This window comes from Bombyx mandarina, chromosome 05 (genome assembly GCF_030267445.1).
Source record: "Bombyx mandarina strain Sakado chromosome 05, ASM3026744v2".
NCBI classification, from domain to species: Eukaryota; Metazoa; Arthropoda; class Insecta; order Lepidoptera; family Bombycidae; genus Bombyx; species Bombyx mandarina.
The window spans coordinates 12,765,970-12,793,611 of NC_143212.1; the positions used below are offsets into that span (position 1 = coordinate 12,765,970).

Below are 27,642 nucleotides of genomic sequence, written 5' to 3' on the forward strand. Positions count from 1 at the left end.
AGCATGCAGCGTATGATTGTTACACGTTCAAAACGACCTGAGGTGTTCTTGGTTATGTGATAAAAATCCAACATTAGGTAGTAGTAGTAGTAGTAGTAAGCCCTTTATTTCTTGCTTTACAAAGTTTGAAAAATATATATAATAAATATAAATGTATGTATAAGTATTTAGGATGTAAAAGAGTTTTGTACTAAATCAGTAAAATTTAGTTAGCAAGAACCCCGGATCGGGTAAAGGCCTCCTCCAAAGATGCCCAAGCGTCTCTATCCTGTGCCACGTCTAGGCGTCTATCCAGTTTGGGCCAGCTGTTCGTCTAAGATCGTCTTCCCATCTGGTTAGTGGTCTCCCTCGACTTCTCTTGTCCGTTGGGCCGCTCCAAGATGTAACTTTAGGTATACCACCGGTATTATTAAATATATTTAGACCATTATTTCGAATACCTATATTTTTCAATTGGACTATCCATACTTGTACTAGAATATTTTATTTATAGATTTTAGTTTATAGATTGTTGGCGTAGTATTTGCTGTTAAAATAAAAATGGGAATTTTAGAGTACAATTTAATGCAAATTTATTAAAATACTAGCGACCCGCCCGCGCTTCGCTTCTGTAACTGTAATTCATATTGATTTCTTCACTATTTAATGGATGTTATTCTACATATAAACCTTCCTCTTCAATCACACTATCTATAAAAAAAAACCGCATCAAAATCGGGATACGTACATAGGGACAGAGATATAGGGAGAGAGAAAGCGACTTTGTTTTATACTATGTAGTAATGACGTCTAAGTTGTGATGTTTCAAAAACTTTGATATTTTATCTCAAAGTTGGTAGCGGTAATCACGTTGTGATATTAGTGGGTATAAATAGGACACATAAATGGCCTTCAATGAGATATGAGATTCGTTTAAATAAGTTAATAAATAAAACAATGAAAACGGTCAACGTAATTTACTATATTTTTCTTTTTCTACGAACATACATTCAATAAGTTACAAGTTTTATAATTTATCTAAATTAAATAATTTATTTAACTTTACATATTTACAAACACGAATTTAATGCTTACACTAAAATATCACAGTTCAACAAATAAAGTCTACAATATAGCGAACATTCATTTAAGTAAGCGCCTACATTGACTACTGAAGCGACAGCGGGTAGTTTAATGTAATAAATATTTATCAATAAGTCCGTAAGTATGTGAGATAATACTTAAACTTGTAAGAGGCATGATCACTTCGCGGAAACGTAGTCAAGAAGGAATTATAATCAGTGAAAGAGCGAACCAGCCTGCTGTAAGAAGCTGAGATTGCCAACACCTAGTTCCTGGTTCGGAGGAATAATCAGTGGCCACGATTGTTAAGTTCTTGATGAATGCATCTGATGAATCGTTAAAATGTATTTTCGATTATTATTTTTGAATTTCAATACTGAAGTGCTCTTTTATTACATAACTCCAGTAACAATGACTTCTTGTTTTATTATTATTCAAAAGTTAATTTAATAAATATTCGCAACAAAAGTTTTAAATTTAAATTTAATTTGTATATAATGATTGAATATAAATAATTGAATTTTTGTAATTTTAATTCTGGAATCCGCTGCCGCCTCTCCTGTCACTATATCGGTGCCCTAAACAGTCATTCAAATAAGTTAGACGAATGAGTTTTGCCCCAAAAATGTCACCCGTTTCCTGAAACAAAGCGTTTTCTACAGTAAGGAAATGTGTGACAGACTTTATGGGTTAACTAATATTGATATAGATTAACATTTATTGAAATTTATTAATAATTAATTTCCTGATTTTCTCGAGCCGGAGATATAATTAAAACTAATTTCTCGGTCAATCTCGTATTTGTTTTTTTTAACAAATATGTGTAATTGTAAATTAATATTTAAAACAAAAACAAAATCGTCATTAGTTAGTTAATTAGTTTGAATAATACAGAAATATCGACTTACAAATCGGTTACCACGAAAACTACAATTTCCAAAATGTTGATAATTACAGAATTAAATTTTAAATTATGCCGTAAAATTAGTAAGACAATAATTAGTGAGTGTGTTCGACTTGCTTGTCTTAAAACTCTGATAGTGGCATTAACGTTTGTCTACGAGAATTGTGTTTTTTGTAGATGTGTAAAACTTCTGTTACTTTATAACTTAAAAGAATCATCGATCATCAAATCAATATTTAATTTTCTGCTCACAGCGTTTTTACTAGAGTATGCCAAAAGAATACTCGAAAACACATCAATTGATATTTTACGGCGTCGGGTTTCCATGATTCTATATAAACATTCCAAATTGATACGGATTTTGTCTTTATAATTGACTTAAAATTATATTCTAAAGATCGAGACCCCGTGACAAAAAAAACACATGCCAGTTCGGGTATCAGGGAAACAGTGTTATGCTAGTGCCATTGTTGTGGTTTCACGGAATGTCCATAAGACTTTACTGACTGAATATAGCTTTTAGGAATTGCAAAACTTCCCCAAAAAGACAAAATTTGCTGGATATAGAAGAACTATCATTAAGAAATACACGTTTACTCTTTTACACTCTTAATCTCTCTTTTTTCTAGTATAATAATTTATAGCACATATTCTAGACACTTTATTAAATTTATGTACATCGTTATAACAAGCTAGTAATTAAATAAAACAAAAAATTATCATAGGAACGGTTTTAAAATACATAGACTTTCTACATAAAAAAAAAAACAATTTAATAAGAATGCAAATAAATATTTTGATAAATTTTGTTTTCACTCGATTCACTCACCTTTAAACAACTAAGATCCCGTGGCTCTAATGTTTGACGTCACATTCCTAACATCTAATACTATTTGCGTAGCGAACTGTCCATATGTGGTCCTTATAATTAGTTACTTGAGATCTTCTTAATAAACACACTGGCTCCTGTGGAACAAAAAAGTAAATTTAAATATTTTTTAAACAATTTTCAAACATGTTTTTCGAGTTTAGAACTTGTTTTAAAATTACGTTTAGCATGTCTAATTTTGATTTCTTCAACCAGTGAAATGTTGTAAGTGGATTGAAAAAAAAACATTATTGTATTTTTAAGACACTGTGTTTCATCAAATTTTAATTACCCTAGTTGTACTCTTAGTTAGTTAATACTGCAAAATTAAACGAAAGTTTTTTTAATTTGCATAGCGAATATAAGGTACAGATATTTTTTTTATTGCTTAGATGAGTGGAGGAGCTCACAGCCCACCTGGTGCTAAGTGGTTACTGGAGCCCATAGACATTTACAACGCAAATGCGCCACCCACCTTGAGATATAAGTTGTAAGGTCTCAGTATAGTTACAACGGCTGCACGGCAGAAATAGGCGGGGTGGTAGTACCTACCCGTGCGGACTCACATGAGGTCCTACCACCAGTAATAGCAGTAAGTAACAGTTATGTTGTTTTTACTACGAAATTGGAACTAATTATTATTTAGCGTTTGTTCAGGTTATTAATACTTCAAGTACTTAAAGGTATGATTTTCAAGCTTTTAAGAAATAGTTAAATTTGGTAGGTGGTTTTTTTTGTAGATCTCGCTTTAATCAGATTTCCTTAATTGTTTCTATTGTAAGCAACATCATAACTGTGTTCTCAGCAATAACAACCATATCGGTTAACCATCAAACACAAGCAAAAAATATAAAATAACAATGTCTTTTCTGAAATGAGTAAACAAGATGAAAATGTGAGTTTCCAATAAGATAAGCTTTTATCACTTATTAGAAACAAAGTTATTGGTTTTTAAAAAAAAACTATCATTGACTTTTATAAAAGGTTTAGTAAGTACTAATGTCGGATTTTATTCTTACAGTTTTGGGTTGGACAAGTACGGTCCACCATTTTTGCTTTTACTGATCAATACGTTTATAGATGTCGCTACATAAATTTCGCTGCCCATCTTTAGAGATAGCCTCGAAGTCTCAACTTTATTATGTAACGGCTTTCCCACCCTTCAAATTAGAACGCATGACTGTTTTGTGGCAGAAATTGGCGAGGCGGTAGTGTCTACCCGAGCATATTTACAATACGTCTTATCTTCTACGTGCTATGCCCTATGAAACCGGAAAATTGTTTAGCATTTTTTTTATTTCATAAAACACATTCAGATTTATTTATCAGGCCATGGTATTAATCCCCAAATTTGTATCAAAATTTCTACATAAGATTACTTCTCATGTGTATAAAAATTATGAAGGTTCTGTGTGTTTGCTACTTTAATATTTTTTTCGTTTATCTATTCGAAGGGGTGATGATGACGACTCTTAAAAATAATAGTTTCAATTTTTGGCACTTTGAATGAGCCTTTGCTAAATATAGCAAAGGTTTAGAATAGAACTGAATAATGTAGGTTACAATTTTTTATCTCAAATTCAAAGTCAATTGCTGCAGTTTTTCTTTCAAAATTACAGTTGAATTGCATCGGCAAAAACTTGAAGGTTGCAGTTTGTTTAAATCACATTTATTAAGAAATCTAACATCCTGTTATCAGAGTTTTAATAGCTTTGCCTGATTTTCTTCAGATTAGATGATATGAAAGAGATAAGGATTCCGGTATGTAATGAAGACGTCCGATTAACTTGATAATTTGCAAACATATCAACGACCGATGGCTATACAATAATTAAGATAATTATTGAAATAAGAGCAATTTGATTTTTGATTTTATTTTACTATTAAAGCACGTTATTTTGGTGTTAAGTATTTTGTGCTGTGTTAGATACAAACTTTTAATAAATTGTGTTATTTTTGACCTTGTGTTTTGATTTTCTATTGCACCAAAAATCATTTCGCAATAATGAGTGCAGCACAGTGAGTGTTGCCATCTACCTTGTATAATTATTTTTTGATATCATTTGAGTACCTAATGGTTTGTCTACCTTTTTATTTGATATAAGTTATTTATCACGGTCCGAAGATGGAAACACCTATTCCTGCAGGGGAGAACTCGACATATTATTAATGCAATTTTCAGAATAGCACCAGCTTCTGATTTTCTAATGAGACCAGGTTGAATAGTAAGTACAGGAAATATATGACTAATTTTAATAAAAAATAAATAAACTGAAATTAAATACATTGAAATCACGCCTTATACTTTAACATCAGAGAATTCAATAGAGGAAAATTATGCAACTATTCGAATTGCTCATTTCAAATTACGAATGCATTTGCGCATTTTCCCGCATTTTTTTGTTTCTTTTGTCTTTGACATTTCGAAAAAATATATATAAATTGATAACAAACAAAAAAGCTCGTTAACAAGATAAAAAAAAGAAAAGCGGTTCACAAACTGAAGAGAAAATTATACTTAAGTTTTTATCTATTTATTTTAAAGATATTATTGTCAAACATGTCACATATGTACCATGTATGTACCACCACACATGTAGGTAACATGCATATTATTTAGATGCAAATATATTCTCTAAATATATAATCTAAATATAGTCTATTATCAAGTTACTCCAAGTGAACGATAGATAATTAATGTACTGATATTTTTCCGCAGCCGAGAAGGTAAGATGCTGAAGAAGGTAAGTGTCCCGGTGACAAAATACCTATGCCATAAAAGTGCCAATTCCAATTAAATAGTGATATCATGAAATTCGATTGCTATTAATATCTTTGTGGATTATCTATCCTTCTAGTTGTTTAAAAAGCCGGAAGAAAACCCCGATTTTGAAACATTCTTTATTGGTGCTCCGCTTGCATTGGTCTTAGCGTGATGTTATAGGTATAGCCTAAAGCCTTCCTCGATAAATGGGCTATGTAACACTGAAAGAATTTTTCAAATCGGACCAGTAATTCTTGAGATTAGCGCGTTCAAACAAACAAACTCTTCAGCTTTATAATATAAAAAAAAGTATAGATAAATAATTTTGTAGCTAATAAGTTCTTTTATGGGAGAAGAACAATGAAATGCAATACTTTTTTTTAGAGTACATAAGTCGGTAAGGGTCAGCAATACCGACAAACCTATTTCGCCGTGAAATACTATTCGTGTTCTGGTCTGAAGGATAGAAAAGTAATTATGTGAACTATTATCATAAGATCGAATGGAATTAATTAATTAATGGAATGATCGTGTTTGGAGCATCACCGTATGCAGCTATTAGTTACATTTTTTTTTCATCAGATAGATTAGAATATCATTGAATACTTATTGCAACTTGTATTTTGATAATTTGATTAGATAGATATAACTTGTTGTTGATATCTAATAAATTCTACATCTATTTTCACTACATTAATTTCTGGGTTTTTGGAGATGGTATTTAATTAAAATAGTATTTTATAGAATTAAAATGGTATTTTCGGACATTAGTGTATTGCATCATGTTGTCCAAGGAATTTTTAATCTTTAATCGTATATGGTGTTGGAATATTGCAAAAAAAACTTTTGTTTGTTGCTGGGTCATTTTTAAAATAATCTCTAATTACAATGATCATGAAACTAGTAAATTTGACCTTTGTGTGACTTTAAATAAAGTCATCATGGGCTTCATTCTATACAGATCAGTTAGCCTATATTTTATGTAATAAAATTTCAGTTTTGTAGTGATCTTATTAATAGCCTCAAAAGACTTTTCTAATTTCAACACAAAGCATGAAGGTAATAATTACTTGAACACTTTTAAGATTTATTTATCAATATTGCGGTGTATAACAATCCGAACAATTTTCAGAAATAATGTGCTTTGATCGTAAATAGAAAATACGTATCTTATCTGAACGGGTATTGGGTAACGGGTAAGAAGGGGGGAATGTTATGTCACAGGGTAACATTTTTTGAAGCAACGGCTCCGCTCTCATAATGTCACTGATGTGACATCATCCTTGAAAAGGGATACCAGTTTCAGTTCATTATTGAAAAAAATACTATAGAGAATATAATTTTTTTTTCTTCTTTTCTTTAAAATTCACAACTGATAATTTTTCAATAAAAACGCGATGTCAGGACTTAGTTAAATGCTGTAAAATGATTCTTTCTTGTCTACTCGGCATTTCGGTGGAATGAGATGCTCGTAGAATTTATTGGAATTAGCGGTGCGTTTTTTTTGTAAGAAGAGAAAATATCCATGTATTTTTGTAAATCACTACGATCTACCTATTTGTTTTTACTGCTGGTAGGGCGTGTACTCAATGCTCTTAAAAGTGAGTACCACCAACCTGCTTTTTTATGTCGCGACGCAGGATACTTTTTGGTTCGAAGGGTTGTGATACCCGTTGTAAAATAAAATTTATATTTCGCCTCATGTCTCAAGGTGGGTGATGGCATAGAAATCGCGATAGTAATGGCTTAAGCAAGTAGATCTTACAGCTTATATTTTTTAATTGACAATGCAAAATGTCACTAGATTGTAGTAGTACTCTTTGCGGGTTCAAACGCATTCTATATAGATGATAAATTTTTGACCATACGTATCGCTTCGTCCCATTGCAGAATAAGATTTTTTCAGTGTTAAAATATAAATGCTTGATCGGTTTAGTTCAGCCTTGAGGTATCTTTTGATTGCTAAAGGTTTGATTGCTTCTTCATAATTTCATAATAAAAAAACATATGCTAATAGAATACGCAATGTAATGCCAATATCGGACATATTGAAAATTGATTTTGTTGATAAATTTTACAAAGTTTTTTTTTGAAGGCTATGTGGTCATCGTCCACAGTATTTAGACTCAAACTATGCGTTCAACTTTCTAAGTTCATTAACATCTGTTTGTGATAATATTTTGAATAATTAAACAAACAAGTATCTATTAAAATAAATATGTATTCTAAACGAATCTTTTTTGGCTTCAAGGTACAACTTAGACCCACGCCAAAGGTATCGTAATGAAATAAGGAAAACACGATCAAAAGAATTTTAAATTGTGTTATTGCTTACAATTTAGTGCGTTTTCGTGACTCTATTAATATTAAAGATAATCATTGATAAAAATATATCGCCTTTTTAGTTGATCAGACCACTTGGTTCGATATCCGCTCGGAATCAATTTTTTTGCGAAAATAATTTTAGTAATGGATCTTAGTGGATCTACTTATGTGTGTTTTCTTTTCCACAAGACAGAAAGCACGTTTTTTTTTTATACCTAAGCTGGTAGCCTTAGAGGGCTATGTCAACGTCGTGGAATAGGTGAGCTCACGGGGCTCTAACTTGGTGATGAAATCTTGATTTTGGGGCCGTTGCATGCAATATTTAATTAATAATGATGTACAAGGAAATCTTGATTAAACCACTATAATACTAAAATAAGACATATAGTGTTTTTCTATTCGGTCTCTGCGAATTGGTGTTAATGGTGATAAATTATTCGGTGAAATTCTAAAGCCGATTATCTTATATTATAATACAGGTTAGTACGTTCGTTTTGGTACCGGATTAGATAGCAACATAATTTAAAATTAATCTCTTACCATTCATGAGTTTAGTGTGTAATGTGAAAATTGATTTGATTCCCGCCATGTCCAGAGAGGTGGTAGACAAGATTGCTGTAATCCCGCTAGTAGTTCTGCGTGGTATCTCTGCGCGGCGAGCAGGTACGGGGCCGGCAGGGGCAGGGGGCAGTGAGGCTGTAGTGGCGGTAGCTGCAGAGGCGGAGATGGCGACGAGCGACGAGGATCGGGCTCTAATAACGCGTCTATAGTGAATGCCCTTCTCGGTCGAGGTGCCACAGGTAATAAAGCTGCTGTATCCGGTGCTTCTGTTGATTCTGGGCTCAACCGTGACATGTATGTCGACGCTGATGGATACAGACCACCACTAGAAGCATTCGTGGGTGTTGGGGGAGCGCTTGCTTGTCGCGCCAAGAAAGCTCTGTTGAAGCTCGCGAGCGCTGCTAATTCCGCATTTAGGCTGTCTTTTTCACCTTTGTGCAGCTTAAAACGTTTCCGCCGACGAAGCAAGGAGCCGTTTTCGAACATGTCAAACGCCTGGGGATGCAGGGTCCAGTACGCGCCCTTGCCGGGCCGGTCGGGGCGGCGCGGCACCTTCACGAAGCAGTCGTTGAAGGACAGGTTGTGTCGCAGCGAGTTCTGCCAGCGCTGCGTGTTGCGCCGGTAGTACGGGAACCGATCCGTGATGAACCGGTAGATCTCCGACAGCGGCAGCATACGCTCCGGGGAACTCCAGATCGCCATCGCGGTCAGGGCTATATATGAAAAAGGTGGTTTTTGATCACCGTAAGATTCACGTGTCGGCCGAGGCATCGTTTAGCGCGAATATTTCAGTCGTTACGTGGTTTGATCACTGTTTTTGTGCGAAATTTTAAAGGGGAGACGTCTCTCACAGCGGAGTGGAAGATAAGGACTGAGTGAGTGAGCGAGACTGCGTGTATGAGGCGTGAATATCTGCGGCGCCGCCTCGCCCTCGCCGGGCCAATCGCGTGCCTTCATGTTTGTTTGTTGTTTTTGTCGGCTCCGGACCCGTTACAGAGGAATTTAAATTGTTATCACGTTTACATTATACAAAATTTATTCGACACCGACAACTCTTGAGCTTGTTTCAAAATTGCGATGATTAAAGAAGTAGGCAGATACTTATTGATGCTTCGGTAAAGAAGTTATAGCACTAGCCAGTGTACCTAAATACTTTCTACATTCTTTACTGGTGGTAGGACCTCTTGTGAGTCCGCACGGGTAGGTACCACCACCCTGCCTATTTCTGCCGTGAAGCAGTAATGCGTTTCGGTTTGAAGGGTGGGGCAGCCGTTGTAACTGAACTTGAGACCTTAGAACTTATATCTCAAGGTGGGTGGCGCATTTACTTTGTAGATGTCTATGGACTCCAGTAACCACTTAACACCAGGTGGTCTGTGAGCTCGTCCACCCATCTAAGCAATAAAAAATAAAAAACATAGTCGACATAATCTTAAAATATAAAACAGGTTTTCAATTATGCTTTAAAGTTATTAAGCGAATTTAATTTTAATGATCAATGTAATTAAATAGCGTATACTAATTCAAAAGATGTCCCGTTCGTTTATAGGGTCGAATGCTGAAGCTAATTTGTGTTATTGTAAATTAAATGCAAGTAGTAAACGTTATGTAGTAGTAAAGTAGGCTTCAATACTTTAACTGGACAACAAGACATTCGGTAGGCAGCGGCTTGGCTCTGCCCTTGGCATTGCTGAAGTCCATGGGCGACGGTAACCACTCACCATCAGGTGGGCCGTATGCTCGTCTGCGTACAAAGACAATAAAAAAAAAAGACATCGAGATACGCGTCTGCCGTGAAAGATGTTCGTTTCTGAAGCACTGTTCTTGCCAAGCCGCTGCCTACTATTAACTACTCTCCACAAGCCTCGTTTGAAGAAGAACATGTCATAGCTGGTGGCAGGACCTCTTGTGAGTCCGTACGGATAGATACCATCACCCTGTCTATTTCAGCCGTGAAGCAGTAATTCGTTTCGGTTTGAAGGGTGGGGACAGCCGTTGTAACTATACTTGAGCCCTTAGAACTTATATCTCGAGGTGGGTGGCACATTTACTGTGTAGATGTCTATGGGCTCCAGTAATTACTTAACACCAGGTGGGCTGTGAGCTCGTCCAACCATCTAAGAAGCAATAAAAAAATAATAATAAAAATAGCGCTTGGGAAAACCGTGGAGGGAAGCTCATTCCAAAGCCGGATGGTACGTGGCAGAAAAGATCTTTGGAAACGCACTGTGGATGAACGCAGCAGTTCTTGATAATATGGATGAACTCTACTCCGGTGGCTGGCAGTGCGATGGTAAAAACGAGCTAATGGAATCATCTCAAACAATTCCTCAGAGCACTTCCCGTGGAACATACTTGTACAAAATACAGAGAAACGCGAAGTCTCTCCGCAGATCCAAAGGTTCCAAACGATCCGTGAGAATGGGATTGTCGACAATCCGAACGGCTCTCTTCTGTATGGAGTCAAATGGAATTAGTAATAGTATTAAGAAACTCTCTCAGGTTGAGTCTGTGAGCTCAATCTCTCCTATTCACCTCTACCTATTCGCTGGTAACCTAGCTGGCTATTCCAACTTCTCGCGTACGGGTAGGTCCTATTCGCCTCTACCTCTACGGGCCTACCAGTACGCGCGAATCTGGATTAGCCAGTTAGGTTACCAGCAAATAGGTAGAGGAAAAAGAATCGTTTCGGTTTTCTTCGGTTTTCAAAAGACGTAAACATAATGAGAACTACTTTTAAGGTATTGATCCCGCGCGTCGAAACGATTTTCATCCTGCAGAAGAGGGCTATTCGTGCTATTTATAATATGCACCCGAGGGAATCCTTGAGGGACAAGTTTAAGGAAATCAAAATTCTAACTTTAGCGTCCCAATACATTTTTGAAAATTTATTGTACGTGCGTAAAAACATTGTAGAATTCCCCAGAGTCTGCGATTTGCATAATGTGAACACTAGGAACAAACATAGGCTTGCGTTGCCGGCGGCTCGAATTAAGAAAATAAGCAACTCTTTCAGGGGGCTGGGTGTACAGCTTTTCAACAAGATCCCACAAAACGTTCAACTACTACCTGTTCATAGATTTAAGAAAACTGTCAAGGAACGTTTGTGCAACAAGGCATATTATAAAGTTAAGGATTTTTTACTAGATGGCACTACGTGGGAATGAGGCGTTCGCTCCTGGCCTTTTCATTTTTCATTATTATTATTATTTATTTGAATTGTATTTTTTTGACTTGTTTTTTTGTATACTGTAAATATGTTTTCTTGTTTAAAAAAAAAGAAAATAGTTGAGAAAATACAAAAAAAAAAAAAAAAGCCCGCTGAGTTTGTTTCGCCGGTTCTTCTCAGGACTGTGGCTTTTTTTGGAACCGGTGGTAGAGTTAACATTTTCTTTTACATTTTGACATTCAACAAGTGTGTTTTTGATGACATCCAAGTTGAAATAAATGATTTTGAATTTGAATTTGAATTGAAAAACCATTAGAAATACCTAAGTTTTTAGTTTAATTTTTTTTATTGCTTTGATGGGTGGACGAGCTCACAGCCCACCTCGTGTTCAGTGGTTGCTGGAGCCCATAGACATCTACAACGTAAATGCGCCACCCATGTTGAGATATAAGTCCTAAGGTTTCAGTATAGTTACAACGGCTGCCCCACCCTTCAAACCGAAACGCATTACTGCTTCACGGCAGAAATGGGCAGGGTGGTGGTACCTACCTATGCGGACCCACATGAAGTCTTACCACCAGTAAAGCTTCCGATTCTATTGAAGTGTATTCACTCATGGCTTTTCGATATAATTTACGTCTTGTCCATGTTGATACTAAGGCCTACTGATACCTACAGTACCTACATACATACGAAGTTAATAAGAGCGTGTTTATGAAAATAGAGCTTCTTGAAACCCGCACCAAAGAAAACCCTTTCAAGTAACCGCCACGCTACGTTCACAGACATCTATCAGCACGCTGACCACGCAGCGTTAAATCGTCTCCGCAAATAGCTCCATTATATTCAATCTTCGGTACAAGGGGACAGAAGCGACCCTTTCTGTACTGTATAATTTAGAGGTATTAACTTACATATGTGCCATTAATGTAAAAATATATTGTATATCATATATAAAATTTATGCATTGTTCAAGCTATGTAATGACTAGCTATGTATTGAAATCGGCTAAAGACGTTAATCCAATGGTTATCAATAAATAGTAACTAGTCTGGCCATAAATACTGTTACATAAAACTTTTCTTTTTTTCAACTATTTAATTATTTTAAATTTGGAACACGTATATTATTTTAAAAAATTCTTTCATTTTTGTGCCATTTCACATATTTTTACGTGTTCATTATCAAATTACAATATGGAATGGGGTGTTGAAGAAATTAGGATTGCAGTGATCACCTTGCACAAGATGGGTATGGAGTCGTCGGTGATATTCCAGTGTTATGTTATGCCCCTCACACTAGTAGCTAAGTCATATATCAATTCTCATAAACACATAATGTACTCAAACTCTTAGTTCTTAAGTTCTAAATCATTGTAAATAAATTCTAAGTAACTAACATACATATTTCCTTATGTTACTAAATCATATGTATATTGTTTACTTTACATCAGATCTTCATTTGTAATTAGAACATTAGTTAATATTGTTTTCCTTTCACATTAGTAATATCCTGTCATTTACTAATTGTGTCGTTAGGGATTCTAAATATGTTTTACCAATAAGGTTCATAGTCTAAATGACTCATTTACTAATTGTTTAGTAAATACTATTCATGTATAAATTCTCTTTCTCCTTGCAACTTAGAGAGTTCGACATCAATCTTCAAGCTTATAACATCATAACTCTGTCCGTGTAACATCGGATTTTTGTAAAGGATAAATAAATTCAGTGTGTATTAAAATAAAGTTTTTTTTTAAACTACAAAACCGCTCACCGCGTAACACCGTACACTTCAAGAGCTTGGTATCGACCGTATGTTCGTATATCGTACTATCAACAGATACAATAACACTTCATCTGTCAACGACCAAAAAATATCGATAATAGAGTGGATCGATCAAAATACCTTCTATCGCGATACGCAGGTGAATGGCAAAGAAATATCCTTTTTACCGATGAAAGATTTTTCATGATTGAAGAACACTACAATAAGCAAAATGATAAAATGTACGCTCACAGATCTAAGAAACTGCTCAAGTGGTCGGAAAGGTACAACGTGGTCATCATCCAGCGTCAGTGATGGTTTGGTGGCGCGTGTCTTATCAAGAAGTCTGAAAACTACATTTTTGTGAAAAAGGAGTTAAAACTTCAGCAAACGTGTATTAAGATACAGTCTTGGACAAACACTTTTAAAAAATATACCGTGGACTTTCCAGAAGGACTCTGCATCTGGTCACAAAGCACGAATTACCCAAACCTGGCTTGGAACCAACATTCCGGACTTTATAAGAGATGAAGACTGGCCCTCAAATCAGACTTTAAGGTCTGGGCTAGATGAGGCCTTTAGACTTCAAATTATGTGTCCGTTTCAGAGGATATGGCCTGCCCTACGCGATACGGCGACATTGAGTCTTTTGAAAAATCTTTGGAGCAAGCAGTGGCGAAATGTCCCTTGGAAACAGTGCGTGAATCCATAGATTCGTGGCCAAACAGATTAAAGGCCTGTATAAAAGCCAAAGGTACAATTTAGCAATATTCGAATAAATTTTTTTTTTGTCTTTTGCCGAGGCTTTAATAAATATCTACATAATTTTAATAATACTAGATTAATTCATTAAAAAAATGCATTTTCATTTGTAACAGAACTTATGGCTGGAATAGGTAAATAGGATAACATGTATATATGTATATGTCAATCGTTCGTGACGAGAAAAATTGAGAAGTATTCGAAACATCGCTAAAAATCCAAGATTAAGCCATAAATGCAATTTTAATTACGTCTAGTTAATTATTTAAAATCGATTACTAATTATGAGCTTCGGTACTCGTAAAACTGAGTATGTTTCTATTTTAAGTTTCAATTACTATTTACTGATTCAAGTTTCTAGTTGAAGTCCTGTTATTTATAGTCTTCTTTAAATTTCACGGTGATTTAAGTTCAAATCGATCTATTACAGCACATGAAGCTTTTTTGCACAGCCCCATCCTAAGCGAAGGGGCAACAAACAACTGCCGATGCCCTAGAAATGTCCTTTGAATCCTCCCGAATTATTCCCAGTGCTCTTAGGCATATTGCGTTATCGTCGAACTTGTCGAACACGACGATGACACAAGCCACTGAATTTCTCGCCGGATCTTCTCAATAGGTTGTAATTCCGATCCGGTGGTAGATCTAGCAAAACACTGCTCTTGCTAGATTAACAAGTTCTGTCAGGTTAAGCACCGTGAGCTCACTTATCAGTCCGCGCGAAGTTGAAATGGCCCCATAGGCTAACCATGAGAAAAATGCGTAACCGTTTTGACGATTTGACGGTGATCTTTGGTTCACCATTTCAATCCAGTGCTAGATTTAACGAAGCATTGCCAGAATGACCGCTGAAGGCTTCAACGGTAGACAGCGGCTTGGCACTGCCTAGTAGCAAGCAACTTGGTAAGCAAAAGGTGCACAGTTCTGTTCTAGTCAACTCGTAATGATATTCAAGTTAGTTATAATAAACGCTTATAATTCTGGAAACTCAGTATAAGTTAATTGACTTTGTAGGCAGACGAGCAAACGGATCATTTGATACTAAGTGGTTTCCGTCGCTCACGAACATCGACAACGCCAGGATCAGGACCAAATCGCTGTCTAAAAAATAATTGTAAAACATAAATTAGCATTAATAATGACTTTCTATATACATATTTTATTTGTGCACACGCTTATGCATTAGAATTATCTTCTCCATATTTTTTTTCTAGTTGTAATCTTTTAATATGATTACCGATTTGACAGCACTTTTGCTTTTTATTTAATTCGAACACATAAAGTACTTCTATAACTAAATAGTCTACAAATAATTTAAGTTTAAAAATGTTATTTTTCGGATTTTAATTGCATTTAACTGGTTTTAAACTCATGAACGATGGGTTGATTGATGGGCTCATTTAGTTCGGATCTCGTAATGGACTTAATCAGATTATAATATCAATCGTAGGATTTACATTTCGACTCTACTCCTAGTAAGTTATTGGTGGTAAGACCTCTTGTGAGTCCGCGCGGGTGGGTACCACCACCCTGCCTATTTCTGCCGTGAAGCGGTAATGCGTTTCGGTTTGAAGGGTGGGGCAGCGGTTGTAACTATACTTGAAACCTTAGAACTTATACCTCAAGGTGGGTGGCGCATTTACGTTGTGGATGTGTGGATTCCAGTAACCAATTAACACTAGGTGGGCTGTGAGCTCGACCACCCATCCAAGCAATAAACAAAAAATTAGTAAAACAGGAGGCAATAAAAGTGAAAACAACGCTTATACGCAAGCTGAAAAGACATGCTGTCCTGAAAATCTCAATTACCATTAAACACGAACCATTTATGGATATATAAGTAAATAAATGTAGTTTAAAACGACATAAACAAGCTTAACTAGTAATTAATATTAATTAATTTGATACCTGATTATCCAGGCCAGGATATCATCAGGAGGAGCATCATTGTTACTAAATTGTCTTCGGTCCTTAATTAATTGTGTCGATTTCTGTTATTGTACGCGTCTGGATCGCCTAACTTTCCCATCTTTCTTAATGTATGTTTTAGTCTTTTAGGTATTTTAGAAATGGTATCTTCGGATTCGTGTTTCCCAGTCTACTAGATATTCCGGCGCCTTAGTTACATAATCAACATAATTACTTCAGTGTGCCACGTAGGGCTTTGACCTACACGGCAGTCAAAGGGTTATTAATACTACTACTACTGCGCTGGGGCTATGACCCCCAAGTCGGTCTTGGCCTCCGATAATAAATGTCACTCATCCCGATGTTGTGCAACCTTGTCAGTCTGGCACTTGCAGTTTGCACAGATCCCCTTCCATTGCATCAACCCTGCGGTACTATGACCTCCCTACGGGACAATGTCACTCTGGTAGGTATACGCGGATGGTATACCCGATTCCCTGCCCGATCCTGTTTCATCCAGACTATCGCCCGAGTGATGTGAGCCTCCGCGTCTTCATCTCCTTCAGAATGGTTGGCTCCCAAAAAACCTCATTTTTCCAAATCCGCGATGTACCGTGATCCCATTAATCTGGCTCTAATATCTTACTCAGTACGCTCAATTACGATTATTTTTAATTCTTCGTTGTGTGTAAGAAGCGTCCATGCTTTGCATGCATAAAATAGGGCCGGACTGACTATGGTCTTGTAAAACCGAATCTTGGTAGGTACGTCTGGTTAGCGACTTCACGGAGAGAATCTAATGTAGCATTTTGGTGGTTCTGCGAGGGGCGAACAACTCGTCCAAGAAGAAACCGACAAGAAAACAGAAAAGACCCGGTTGAAGCTGGTGAAAATTACGTTGAGAGATTCTGGTTCCTAGATATATAGACAGGTACAGGTTATGCTATTAAAAGCATATTGAAATATAATGTATCTTTTAGGCAATGTATTTAGTCAATGTATCTTTATTAAGCAGGCCGAATGCAGGCAACATTGGAGGAAGCTGGTGCAAAAACTGGACCAAGGTGGTCACGACCCTCAGTAATGAGGAAACGACAAAGAAGAAGAAGAAGATCTTTTAGAAAACTAAGCGTATTTTTTTTGTCGATTGCCATTGCCGAGCTGAATTGTTACCAAAAAATAATTTTTCCGCGAAAAAACAATAAAATAAAAAAAAACATATAAAATGTGCGTAAATTTATACAAAAAGAAAAACAAGAATTTAATTGAAAAAACCCGTGTTTCAACGATACTTATTCTTAATACACCGTGCATAATCCAAAATAATTTTGATAGCGACCTTGAGTCAGTTACGGCAAATACAATAAAATACTTGGTTGAAAGCACAGGTAGACGCAAATATTTGTGAACGATTTGTAGAATTCACACTTAATAACAAGATGGAGGCGTTTATGTTTTTTTTTTGTTAAAGCCAAGGGTCCGCGGCGCCATCAAAGGATCATTAGGTCTATTCGAGGTGCAATGATTGGCTCTATGGGATACTAGAACAGGTGGCACCATTTGTTTGATTTGAACCGACTACAAATGGAAGATCTTGTTTGCAATAAATTTTCTTAATTGATTTATGCTTATTGTTCTATCTAGGATGATGTTAATGTTCTATTTAGAAAATTTCGATATTAGAATATTATACTTATTCTACTCCATTTGAATTTGTAGTTAGTATTTTTACTGTGTCATTTTATGGAGATAAATGTAATTTTGTATTATCTTAAACATAGTGCATTTCAGGGGTTCTTAGGTGATGGCCAATAACAAATAAATAAATAATAAATAAATAAATATTTACTAACAATCACGCCACGTTAACTGGTCCCGTGATAAGTTCGTAAAGAGCTTGTGTTACAGGTACCAGATAACGGATATAAATGTAAGATTTTTATTATACACATACATATATTTAATAGACATCCATAACCCTGGAAAAGACATTTATATTTATCATACAAATATCTTCCCTTGGCGGGATTCGAACCCGCGACCATGTCACTTACCACTACACCAGACGGCCGTTGAATAATCAATGTGGATTGTTTTGCATATATTAAGTCTTCGATTAGTCGGCATCGGTAGGTAGACAAGTTCAGGATCTGTTAAATTTTTGGCAGCGACTTTATGGAAACGATACGCATTACATATTAATGCGTCTAACAAACCTGGAACTCTAAATTAAACTTAATTCTCCCCACTGTAATCAGTGATTACTTGCGATACCTCTAATACGTAGATACTTAGTTATTTAAATAGATAAAGTTAAATAATATTAACTATACGACGAGTTATTTCCAATTTATTAAAGTATACATACACAAGTGAAAATGTTTAGTGATTTTTTTAATACCTAATTACTTTCCTCCTCCTACACTCCCTTGCCTTTGAAACTGTAACTTTAAAAATTGGCTTCTCCCATACACTGCAAAGCTATTTAAAATGGAAAATATTAATAAGGTAAGGAATGACATAGTTATAAGTAACTAGCCGAACTCGCCCGCTTCGCTGGGCATTTAAAATTAACATTATTATTTATTGTCATTATTATTAGGGACTCCAACACTCATATAAATATTAACCTATCCATTAAGTACATGTATTTTCTACATGGATACCAAGTTTCAAGTCAATCGGATGCATGGTTCAGTAATTATAACGGAACATTCGTAAAAACCACTGTAGATTTATTCTTTATTCTTTATTGTACACACAGTTAATATTACAATAATTGCGTAAGATATAAAAAATGGCGAGCTTAACTCAACAATTGAGTTTTCTACCAGCTAACCGTTCTTAACGAAGGAAAGCTTTAAATGAGTGGGTAGAAGAATACAATCTAAACAATTTACAATCTAGACAAGAACTTAATAAAAATAAAAATAAAACACTAATACATAATATATTAGACTACATATATATACATACACACATAAATAACGTAAACATATACATACACGTACATATATAATGAAATACATAAAATAAATATATATAAGTAATACTAAATTGATAGATAGTGCTTCTTTAATGCCTTCCTGAATACCTCAAGTGAGGGACTTGCACGGATTGAGTGTGGAACTGAGTTCCACAGACGCACAGAGTGCACAGTGAACGAACCGCCGTAGCGGCTGGAGGAGTGAGGGGGAAAATTAAGGAGAAGGGATCTACTTGTACGACAGGGTACACCTCGGGGTATCTGGTACTCGAAGCGCTCACGGAGGTACTGGGGAACAGCTGGGTTATTGAGGATGTTGAACAGCATACATAAAACATGTACATCACGGCGAAGTCGGATAGGTAACCAATTAAGTTGTGATCTATACTGCGAGACATGATCATATTTGCGTAAACCAAAAATAAAGCGTATGCATAAATTTTGTAACCTTTCCAGTTTGTCCCATAGCCCCTCCGCGGCGTCCAGGAAACAGACATCTGCATAGTCAAGGAGAGGAAGCATAAGGGATTGGGCCAGGGTGACTTTAGCTTCAAAGGGCAAGAAACGCTGAAGACGCTTGAGAGACTGAAACGTGCAATGCACTTTCCTGCTAACTAAATTTATCTGACTGGACCAAGAGAGATGACAATCAAGAACGATACCTAGGTTTTTTGCTGTTTTAGAATAAGCGATTGGAATTCCATCTAGCGTCACAGGGGGCAAATTAATGTGGTCAATCGTGTTGTACCTATAGGAACTGCCAATTACTATGACCTGTGATTTTGATGGATTCACAAGAAGTCCAAAAGATTTAGCCCAAGCACTAATTCTACCAAGATCTCCATTGATTTCAGCAATAGCTAAAGCAACGTCATCAGCTTTAAAATGTCTATAAATCTGCAAATCGTCAGCGTAGAGATGGTAGTGAGAAGTCAGCACCTGAGTAATTTCATTAATGAAAATAGAGAAAAGAAGAGGAGATAGTACGCCACCTTGAGGTACACCCGCAGTTAAATCACACCATTTTGAAGTAGCATCATCAGAACGGACACACTGCGAGCGTCCCCGGAGATAAGATTCAAACCAGGTTAGAGCAAGTGGAGATACATTAAGAGATCCAAGGATACTTAGAAGGATGTCAAAGTCTACTGAGTTAAAAGCACTGCTGAAGTCCAATAAGGTCAACACGGTTAGCTGCCCCACATCAATCGCGTGGCGAATGTCGTCAGTGACCTTGAGCAATGCAGTGACCGTGCTGTGGCCTTGGCGGAAACCAGACTGAAAAGAGTTGAGGAGATTGTTTTTATTAAGGTAGACAGTGAGCTGTCTTTGGACTAAACCCTCCAAGACTTTAGAGAGAATGGGAAGTATTGAGATTGATATATTAGTATATTGATATATAAGATTTATATATTAGTATAGATTAACATTTATCTATATATTCCTAAGATGAAAAATAAGTATGTAATTAAGTATACAGATCTCATTCTCTTTGGAGTCAGATGACGGTACAGCACGAAATTTTTAAGTCCAGACATGCCGATTTCCATAAACTTCGGTAACAATTTAAGATTTAAATTTCTAGGGGTTTTTAACCAGACAGATTAGTCTAAAGTTCACCGTTATAGTCAAGTAAGCTGTTGTTTGATTACGTTTTAATGAAATATTATCAGAAGTTGTGCGTGAACTAATTATACATAAGAGACACACTTTATTTTTGATTGAGTACAACTTGTCAGAATTCGTTTTTGTAAATTATAATGGGAATCAAAGTAAAATTAATAAAACAACATCAAGTTCATGAACTGTGATTACAGTTAAACTGTTTAATTGTAAATCGTATGGAGATAATTACAGGTAAGGCGGTACGTTGCAGCGAAGGTTATTTCTTATCTCATAAACAGTTCCCGACGCGGTGTTCCCGACTATTAAACAGGTTATTTCCTAATACTCGTATAATGTCCTTTTTATTGAGTGTAAATAATTGAGGTTGTATCGACGCCGCGCCGCCATATGTTCGCTTGACTTTTAACACTCTTTTTCGGATTTCCCACTTAACTTTAATGCTCTCGTAAAATTTTACGGATATTTCGATTTCGAATCAAATTGATCCTTATTTTATGCGAACAGAATTGAAAATTTAACGTCTGCGTGAATTCTGTAGCACTGGATCGGGATTTAAAGAAATCTCATTCTGTTCGGTGATGATTGCTGTTCAATTTTAACCCTTGCCCTTTGAACCGTAGTAGCATTTTTGTTTGACTTGTTCTCCGATGCGTTTTACGTATTGCCTCGTGAGGTTGGTTATTACAATATTTGTTGTTGAAAGTTATTTATTTGAGTAGATGTCAGAGCTTAAGCCGTCGGCGGCGTGTGTTCTACGAACGGTGGCATTGATCTCCGCCATCAAATTGAAATTGTAAATCTTCACGGAATAATACAGATAATCTTGAACCCGAAATTATTATGTGACATTTTTGTGTTTATGATCTTACATTTGTATTTCCATTGTTAGCTCTATACCTTTGTAAGCAATGGTTTGGTAGAGTCAGAGTTTAATTTTATTAATAACAATGCAAGAACATAGTCGGTCATTCTGAGTTGAACGTGTTTGCCTCGCATTAATTTAAAAAGTATTTTATTAATCTGCCAGATGTCGATTTTAATGATCGATTATAGTATTGTGTGTACTTTTTACCTGTTCACGTCAGCAAGTGTTGTGTTTTATTACCAACCTCATTATTTTTTTTCGCTAAGCTCTCGTCTTCGTCACAAGTAGACAAAGTTTTTCTTGGACATCAAGTTTATAATTCATGAATGTTTCACAAGCAATTTGGAATTGATAATATAGTTATCTGATTAAGTAACACACATACATACCTACAAATTAAAATTTTTAAGACTTCAACGATTGTCCTGCCCTTTCGAGCCAGTGGTAATTTCTCGAAGTGGAAACAGGGATCATGCTTATCAATATATGAAACAAGAACTATTGGGCTAGACAGCCAAATAGGTGAAGATCGATTTCGATGACGCAAATGTTACATACCCACACCGTAGGATTAAAATGTCGACATAGTAGTATCATACTCTATTGAAAACCCGCATGGCCACTATCATCCTTCTTACTACATCCGCGACGAAACTATGCATTGAAAGTTCAGACAGCCGGTAGGTATACAAAAAAATGGTGACTAGAGAATCAATATGTTAGTTTCTAGATGATTTATACAATCCAAAAATGTAGTTAAATTACATAAAATATTGTTTTTGTAAGTTTCTAATAAAACCTCAATCATTTAGGTAAATAAATCTGTTAATTGCTGTAAGACATAAAAAATATGTCCCATATTTGCAGCACCTAAAATCTGCCGTACCAGGCCCTTGCCTACTCACCCTGGTGGCAAATCCGACAGCAAACACAGCTACAAATAGATAACTTCATAAGCTTAACATATATTATCTACAGGTTACACAATAAAATCAGCAAATAAAGAGGGCGTTTCTCTAATGTTAAATTGCCACAATTAGTTAGGGCGGCGGCGTGCAGATATCGATAAAATCTACAGAATCGATATTGCAATGGTCGTTGAACAATAACTCATTGACCCCTGTCGGTTTGGTCAATATTTTAACAGTAACGTCGCGAGTACAATTGTGTCGTTAATCGTTAAGACTCACAATGGACCGCGCTGATAATCGGCGCGATCGGCCCGGGGGCGGCTCTTTTATTATTTCACACTATTGTACAATCGAACAAATTACATTAATTGCCGCTGCTTCGTTTAATAATAAAATCGATTTCACTTTTTACGGACTTAGTGTTTACAGTTTGTTAAGCTATTGCATAGATTTTATCGCGGGCTTTGAGCGCGGCGACCGAATCAAGAAATTCCGTAACGAAAACAACCTAACACCTCTTCGCCTACCATGTAGCTCGCGTTCAACACATTCACACGTTGCGCTTGTGTAGTGTTTGTAAATAAGCGCGCGGCGTGACGTCGCACTGCATGCGCATCATGAAAAGTCTGCCCATCTCTCTCTCGCGCGGTCTAGCTTATGAGTGTGAAGGGGACAGTTAATGTTTTGCTTTAATTAATGTTTATAAATATAGCGTGGTCTTGTTTTATTATTGTTTTAATATTAAATTATTTCTAATTATAATTGCATAAGTTGAAAAAAAATGCTATGCAATAGCTTTACCTTGACAGTCCCCAAGTGCCACACGTGTTTTTTTTTTTTGATCTAGAAGAAAAAATTGGCTCTTGATAGGGAAAATGGATTCCATATGGTGTTAAATGACGTTGAAATCTCAACTGTATTGTTTGTCGCCTTGAAACTATGCTTTACGTCTGAGTTCACCGTTCACACGGCATTGTCCTGCAAGTTTTCTTTGTATTCGTCATTTTAACGTACAAATCACCCGGCCCGGGTGTTCATACGGTAGGTTTTCACTCGTGTAAACATTAACGTGTGAAGAAGACAGAGCTATGCTATGCACCACTGCAACATTAAAGTTCTTTCGATTTGCTTGACAAGTCCATTGATTATTCATTTAAACGCATAAGCGGTGTACGATTTTTTGCAGTACAAACGACATGCGAATCGTTCTAGGTACAATGTATGTGCTACTGTACATTCGTTAAGACGTATACTGCAAATAAACGTGCAGGAAAATGACGTCGTGTCCTGAAGGATAAACGCTCGGTTTGTGCTCGTCTCGTATGATGCGACTATTCCGGTGTCGTAATCCCGCATGCAGTTACCAATTTTATTACGGTCTTATTAGCTTCAGACGTATGTAGGTTTGTTAGTAGGCAGCGGCTTGGCTCTGAAGTCCATGGGCGACGGTAACCACTCACCATCAGGTGGGCCGTATGCTCGTCTGCCTACAAGGGCAATAAAAAAAAGGTAACGGAATCTTTGAACATGATTTTGACCCCCTTCAAAACGTCGGATTAACTCGAAATTTGATATACTTATGACACGACCGATGAAAATTCAATATTAAAAAAAATATATTGAAAAAAATTGAAATTTAACTAAGAAATGAAAAACAAATAATAAATTAAAAAATTAACAAAATACGTCTTTATAGAAAATATAATAATATAAAATATTTTCTAACACCATTGTCCGTTAAGTTAGCCTACCGACCGCACGGCTCGCAACACATGGCGCTTCATCGCCCACGGCCACAATCCTCAAACATACCGCAAAATTAATTCAATTCTCTATCATTCGAATGTTCTTATAATCAACCATAATATACTTTTAAATAATTAGCAGCAGGCAACCAAGCTGCATATAATGTTTTTTTAAATAAAATCACATTTAAGCGAATAGGGGGCTTAGTACTTCATTATGGTAAAATAATGATACGATAGATAAAATTTGTTAATAGGGAAGTTGTAGGTCAATTTTTTGGAACCGGAGATGGAACTTTATAAGGACTCTCAACCCGGACCTTAAGGCGTATTTAAGAGTGTAAAAGAGTGCGATAATCTTGAAAAAGGTGTTCGTTATGTTGTAGATAATTAATATTTAGGCGCGGCGCGGCGCCCCGCGGCGTGCGGGCACCAAGTCTTTTGTGTGGCGCCGACAGACGCAGCATTTGTCATGTTAGCGCGGTAAAGGTGTGAATGCCTTTTTTTCTAACTGTTATTAATGACAATAATAGAAAATATTGTTTTTTGTTGCAACAATGTTGATTGTTGTCAAGTTTTTTTTTGTTTGTTGCATCACTGAATTTCGATTGTGGTGTGACCGGACAGTTTTTTTTTATGAATAATTTCAATTGATTTTTAGTCTGGGTATTTGTTTAGTGAAAAAATGGTTTATTGATGAGTTTGTTTAATAACATAATACTTTAGAAAGTTTGTCTAATGTGTAAAATCGCGTAAAGTTTTAAGTGTAGATTAGTCTAGTATATTAGGTTACGCCTACTTACGACAATTGCTTTTGTATGCTGTTGGATAAGAGGACAAAAAGTTCGTAAAGTTTAAGAAAAAACAATTTACATCAAGTAATACTCCTCGCCCCTTCGAGTCGCTTGGCCGCGCTCTATTTCTACCCTCCCCTCACGAACAATGAATAATAAGCAACATCATCTCTCCATTTTCCTTCTCGCCCCCAACAATGACGGGTACACTAAAAGAAAGGAAACAATACAAATTTAAATATTTCAAGAAAAATACTTTTCTTTGACTGAAAATATTAGGTTGTGCTCGAAGTGAAAGGACCTATTATTCAGATTACTTTATTACATGACTTAGAGGGGGAGTTTTTGTAGAAGAAACCTTTTTAAATTGTATTAAACGTGCGATTCATTTTTCAGGGAAGAGTTCAGAGTTCAGTGCTTGATGTCAGGGAAACCGTTTCACTTTTCTTATCTCAAATTGCAGATACATTTATTTATTCTAATTAAGACAGAGAACTGGGTGGCTTTTTAATGTATTCGGCACTTTGAGAAGGCGATACGAGATGAGAGCCCTCTTGTCGTGGCCGCTGGGAATTACATACCTGATCCTGTAGACCGAATGGTAAATAGTCTACGTCACCTAAAACATGTCATTACGGATCCTCCCGATCCATTAACGGTGCTTTTAGGTACCACAAGCACCGGTCACCGTCCTCGTCGAACCCGTCGCTTGCGACGAAGGGTTAGACGAGCGAATTGACCCATAGACACAGCCCACTGAGTTTCTCGCCGGATCTTCTCAGTCGGTTGCGTTTCCGATCCGGTGGTAGATTCTGCGAATCAATGCTCTTGCTAGGGACAGTGTTGGCAACACTCCGGTTTGACCCCCGGCCCCCCAGCGGTTGTAGCTCACCTACATGTTAGGGCGAAGCTGAAATAGCTTCCCAAGGCTATCACCATAAGTAGGGAAAAAATGTATTCGTATACACGAGGCTGTCGAAAATGTTAACCTAACTTATAGTTTTAGTTACTTTTTCAAGCGCTTCATACAAAGAATCATGTTTGCTTCGTGTCGTTTTCTGAGAGTACGTAGCCTATAAATCAAGTTAACTTCCCGTGATTACATTTCGGGGCTGTTAGAACAATAGCTATTATATTCAAAGCAAATGGACTCTTTTGTGCCATAACAGTAAAGTATTGCTTCCGGCTAATCGAGGGGATTTGATATTTTCTTGACACGGTAACCTATTTCGTTATTAATTGTTATAAAAAGTGTTTGTACAGGACGCATGTTTTGATAAATCGTTTTTATTGCTAATGTTAGATTGACGAGCTCATGGCCCACCTGATTTACGTGGTCACCGAGACTCATAGATGTTACGGGAATATCATCACCTTAAGGCACGAGGGAAAGTCTTAGTTGTAATATAAAGCGGGTGTCTCATTCTTAAAACGCACTTTTTTAACTATTGTTGATCACTATTGTTTTGACAATAAAATGTATTTCTTTTTTATTTAAATTCATATTAAGAATTACAGTTAAAATGTAACAAGCCAAAAGCAATGATGTACTTTGCATTAATTTCAGTTTTAATCTAAATTTATATTAAAAAAAAACCACTTCAAACGTAATAAATCAAAACAAGATTTACTCAACATTAATGTAAAATAATATTAGTAAAAGTAATATTTATATGATATTAATTTCGGATATAGTAAATACGACGTATTTAGAATAAGCTTTTCCCTTTGATCCTTAAAATAAGTCTTTAATTGTTATCATTTGTCGCGTCTCGCATATGAATATAATCGTTAGAAGCACTTTTTGAAGCTATGAGGATGTAGCACCAGTTGAGCTATAAGCTCGTCCACCTACTCGAGCAAAAAAATAATAATGGTGGTGAAGAGCGGTTTCTGAGGCGACTCTTGAATGAATTTTTCATCCTCGGTATTTCATATACGCTATAACATATCATCATTTACGGAGTCCAAAAGTATGGACGGTATGGTAGGTATCGACTTTGTTTATAGCATTGTCAATATCCATGTGCGACTGTAACCATTTACGATCAAACAGGCCGAAAGTTGGCTGCCAATGGCAATAAAAAGCTTAATAAATAAAATTCGAATGAATTTCTAATATACTGAATACGGACGAAGAGTGGGGTAGGGTGCGGACTGAGGGGCGAGGTAGGTGTCGGTGCTATTAACGTGTGGTTTGGAGATAACATCGACCGACAAACTCGATTAGCGGCTCGAGTGGTCAGTGCCGCCTCCGTCGCAAGGCATAAGCGATAGGCGGACCTATTACTTTATATGTTTATTTAGTTTTTTCTGATGTTTAATTTAACTAATACATAAATGATAGAGGACAAATTCCACGCACGTGTGGTTATCAATTATAAATGGCGTACTACTTGCTTGCAGACACCATTATAGAAACTTAAAATTGTGTTTTATTGTTGTTTTCGTATTCTTATTGTATTATTTACGACAGTAACTTGCAAAAGAGATTAGTCTAATTTAATCCCAAGCGAATATTTTAATATTTGTGTTCCCAATTTAGTCACTCATTTGATTGAAACAGTTTATTGTCGTGTTCCAACTAACAAAGTAGAGAAATTAATGTACCTTACATTTCTGATT

At 36.2% G+C, this 27,642-nt stretch overlaps 1 protein-coding gene across 2 annotated transcripts; it reads right to left on the reverse strand.

Moving 5' to 3' along the window:
- Positions 1–942: 942 nt before the first annotated feature.
- On the reverse strand, positions 943–9,360 carry LOC114246262 (fork head domain-containing protein FD4). Of its 2 annotated transcripts, XR_003624820.2 has the most exons (3): positions 8,464–9,360; positions 2,796–2,932; positions 943–1,701 (listed from the first exon to the last, which is right to left on the reverse strand). XR_003624820.2 is itself a non-coding variant. In XM_028178720.2 (2 exons), exon 1 carries the CDS (start codon positions 9,253–9,255, stop codon positions 8,467–8,469), a length of 789 nt encoding a protein of 262 aa, XP_028034521.1. In that variant the 5' UTR covers positions 9,256–9,360; the 3' UTR covers positions 943–2,932; positions 8,464–8,466. The 2 variants fall into 2 exon arrangements, 1 of the variants encoding a protein (XP_028034521.1); XM_028178720.2 differs by having other exon boundaries at positions 943–2,932.
- Positions 9,361–27,642: the final 18,282 nt, after the last annotated feature.

What these genes read in the sequence shown, in the direction of transcription:
- LOC114246262 (XM_028178720.2), bottom strand. Translation starts at nt 9,255, where the DNA reads ATGCCTCGGCCGACACGTGAATCTTACGGTGATCAAAAACCACCTTTT.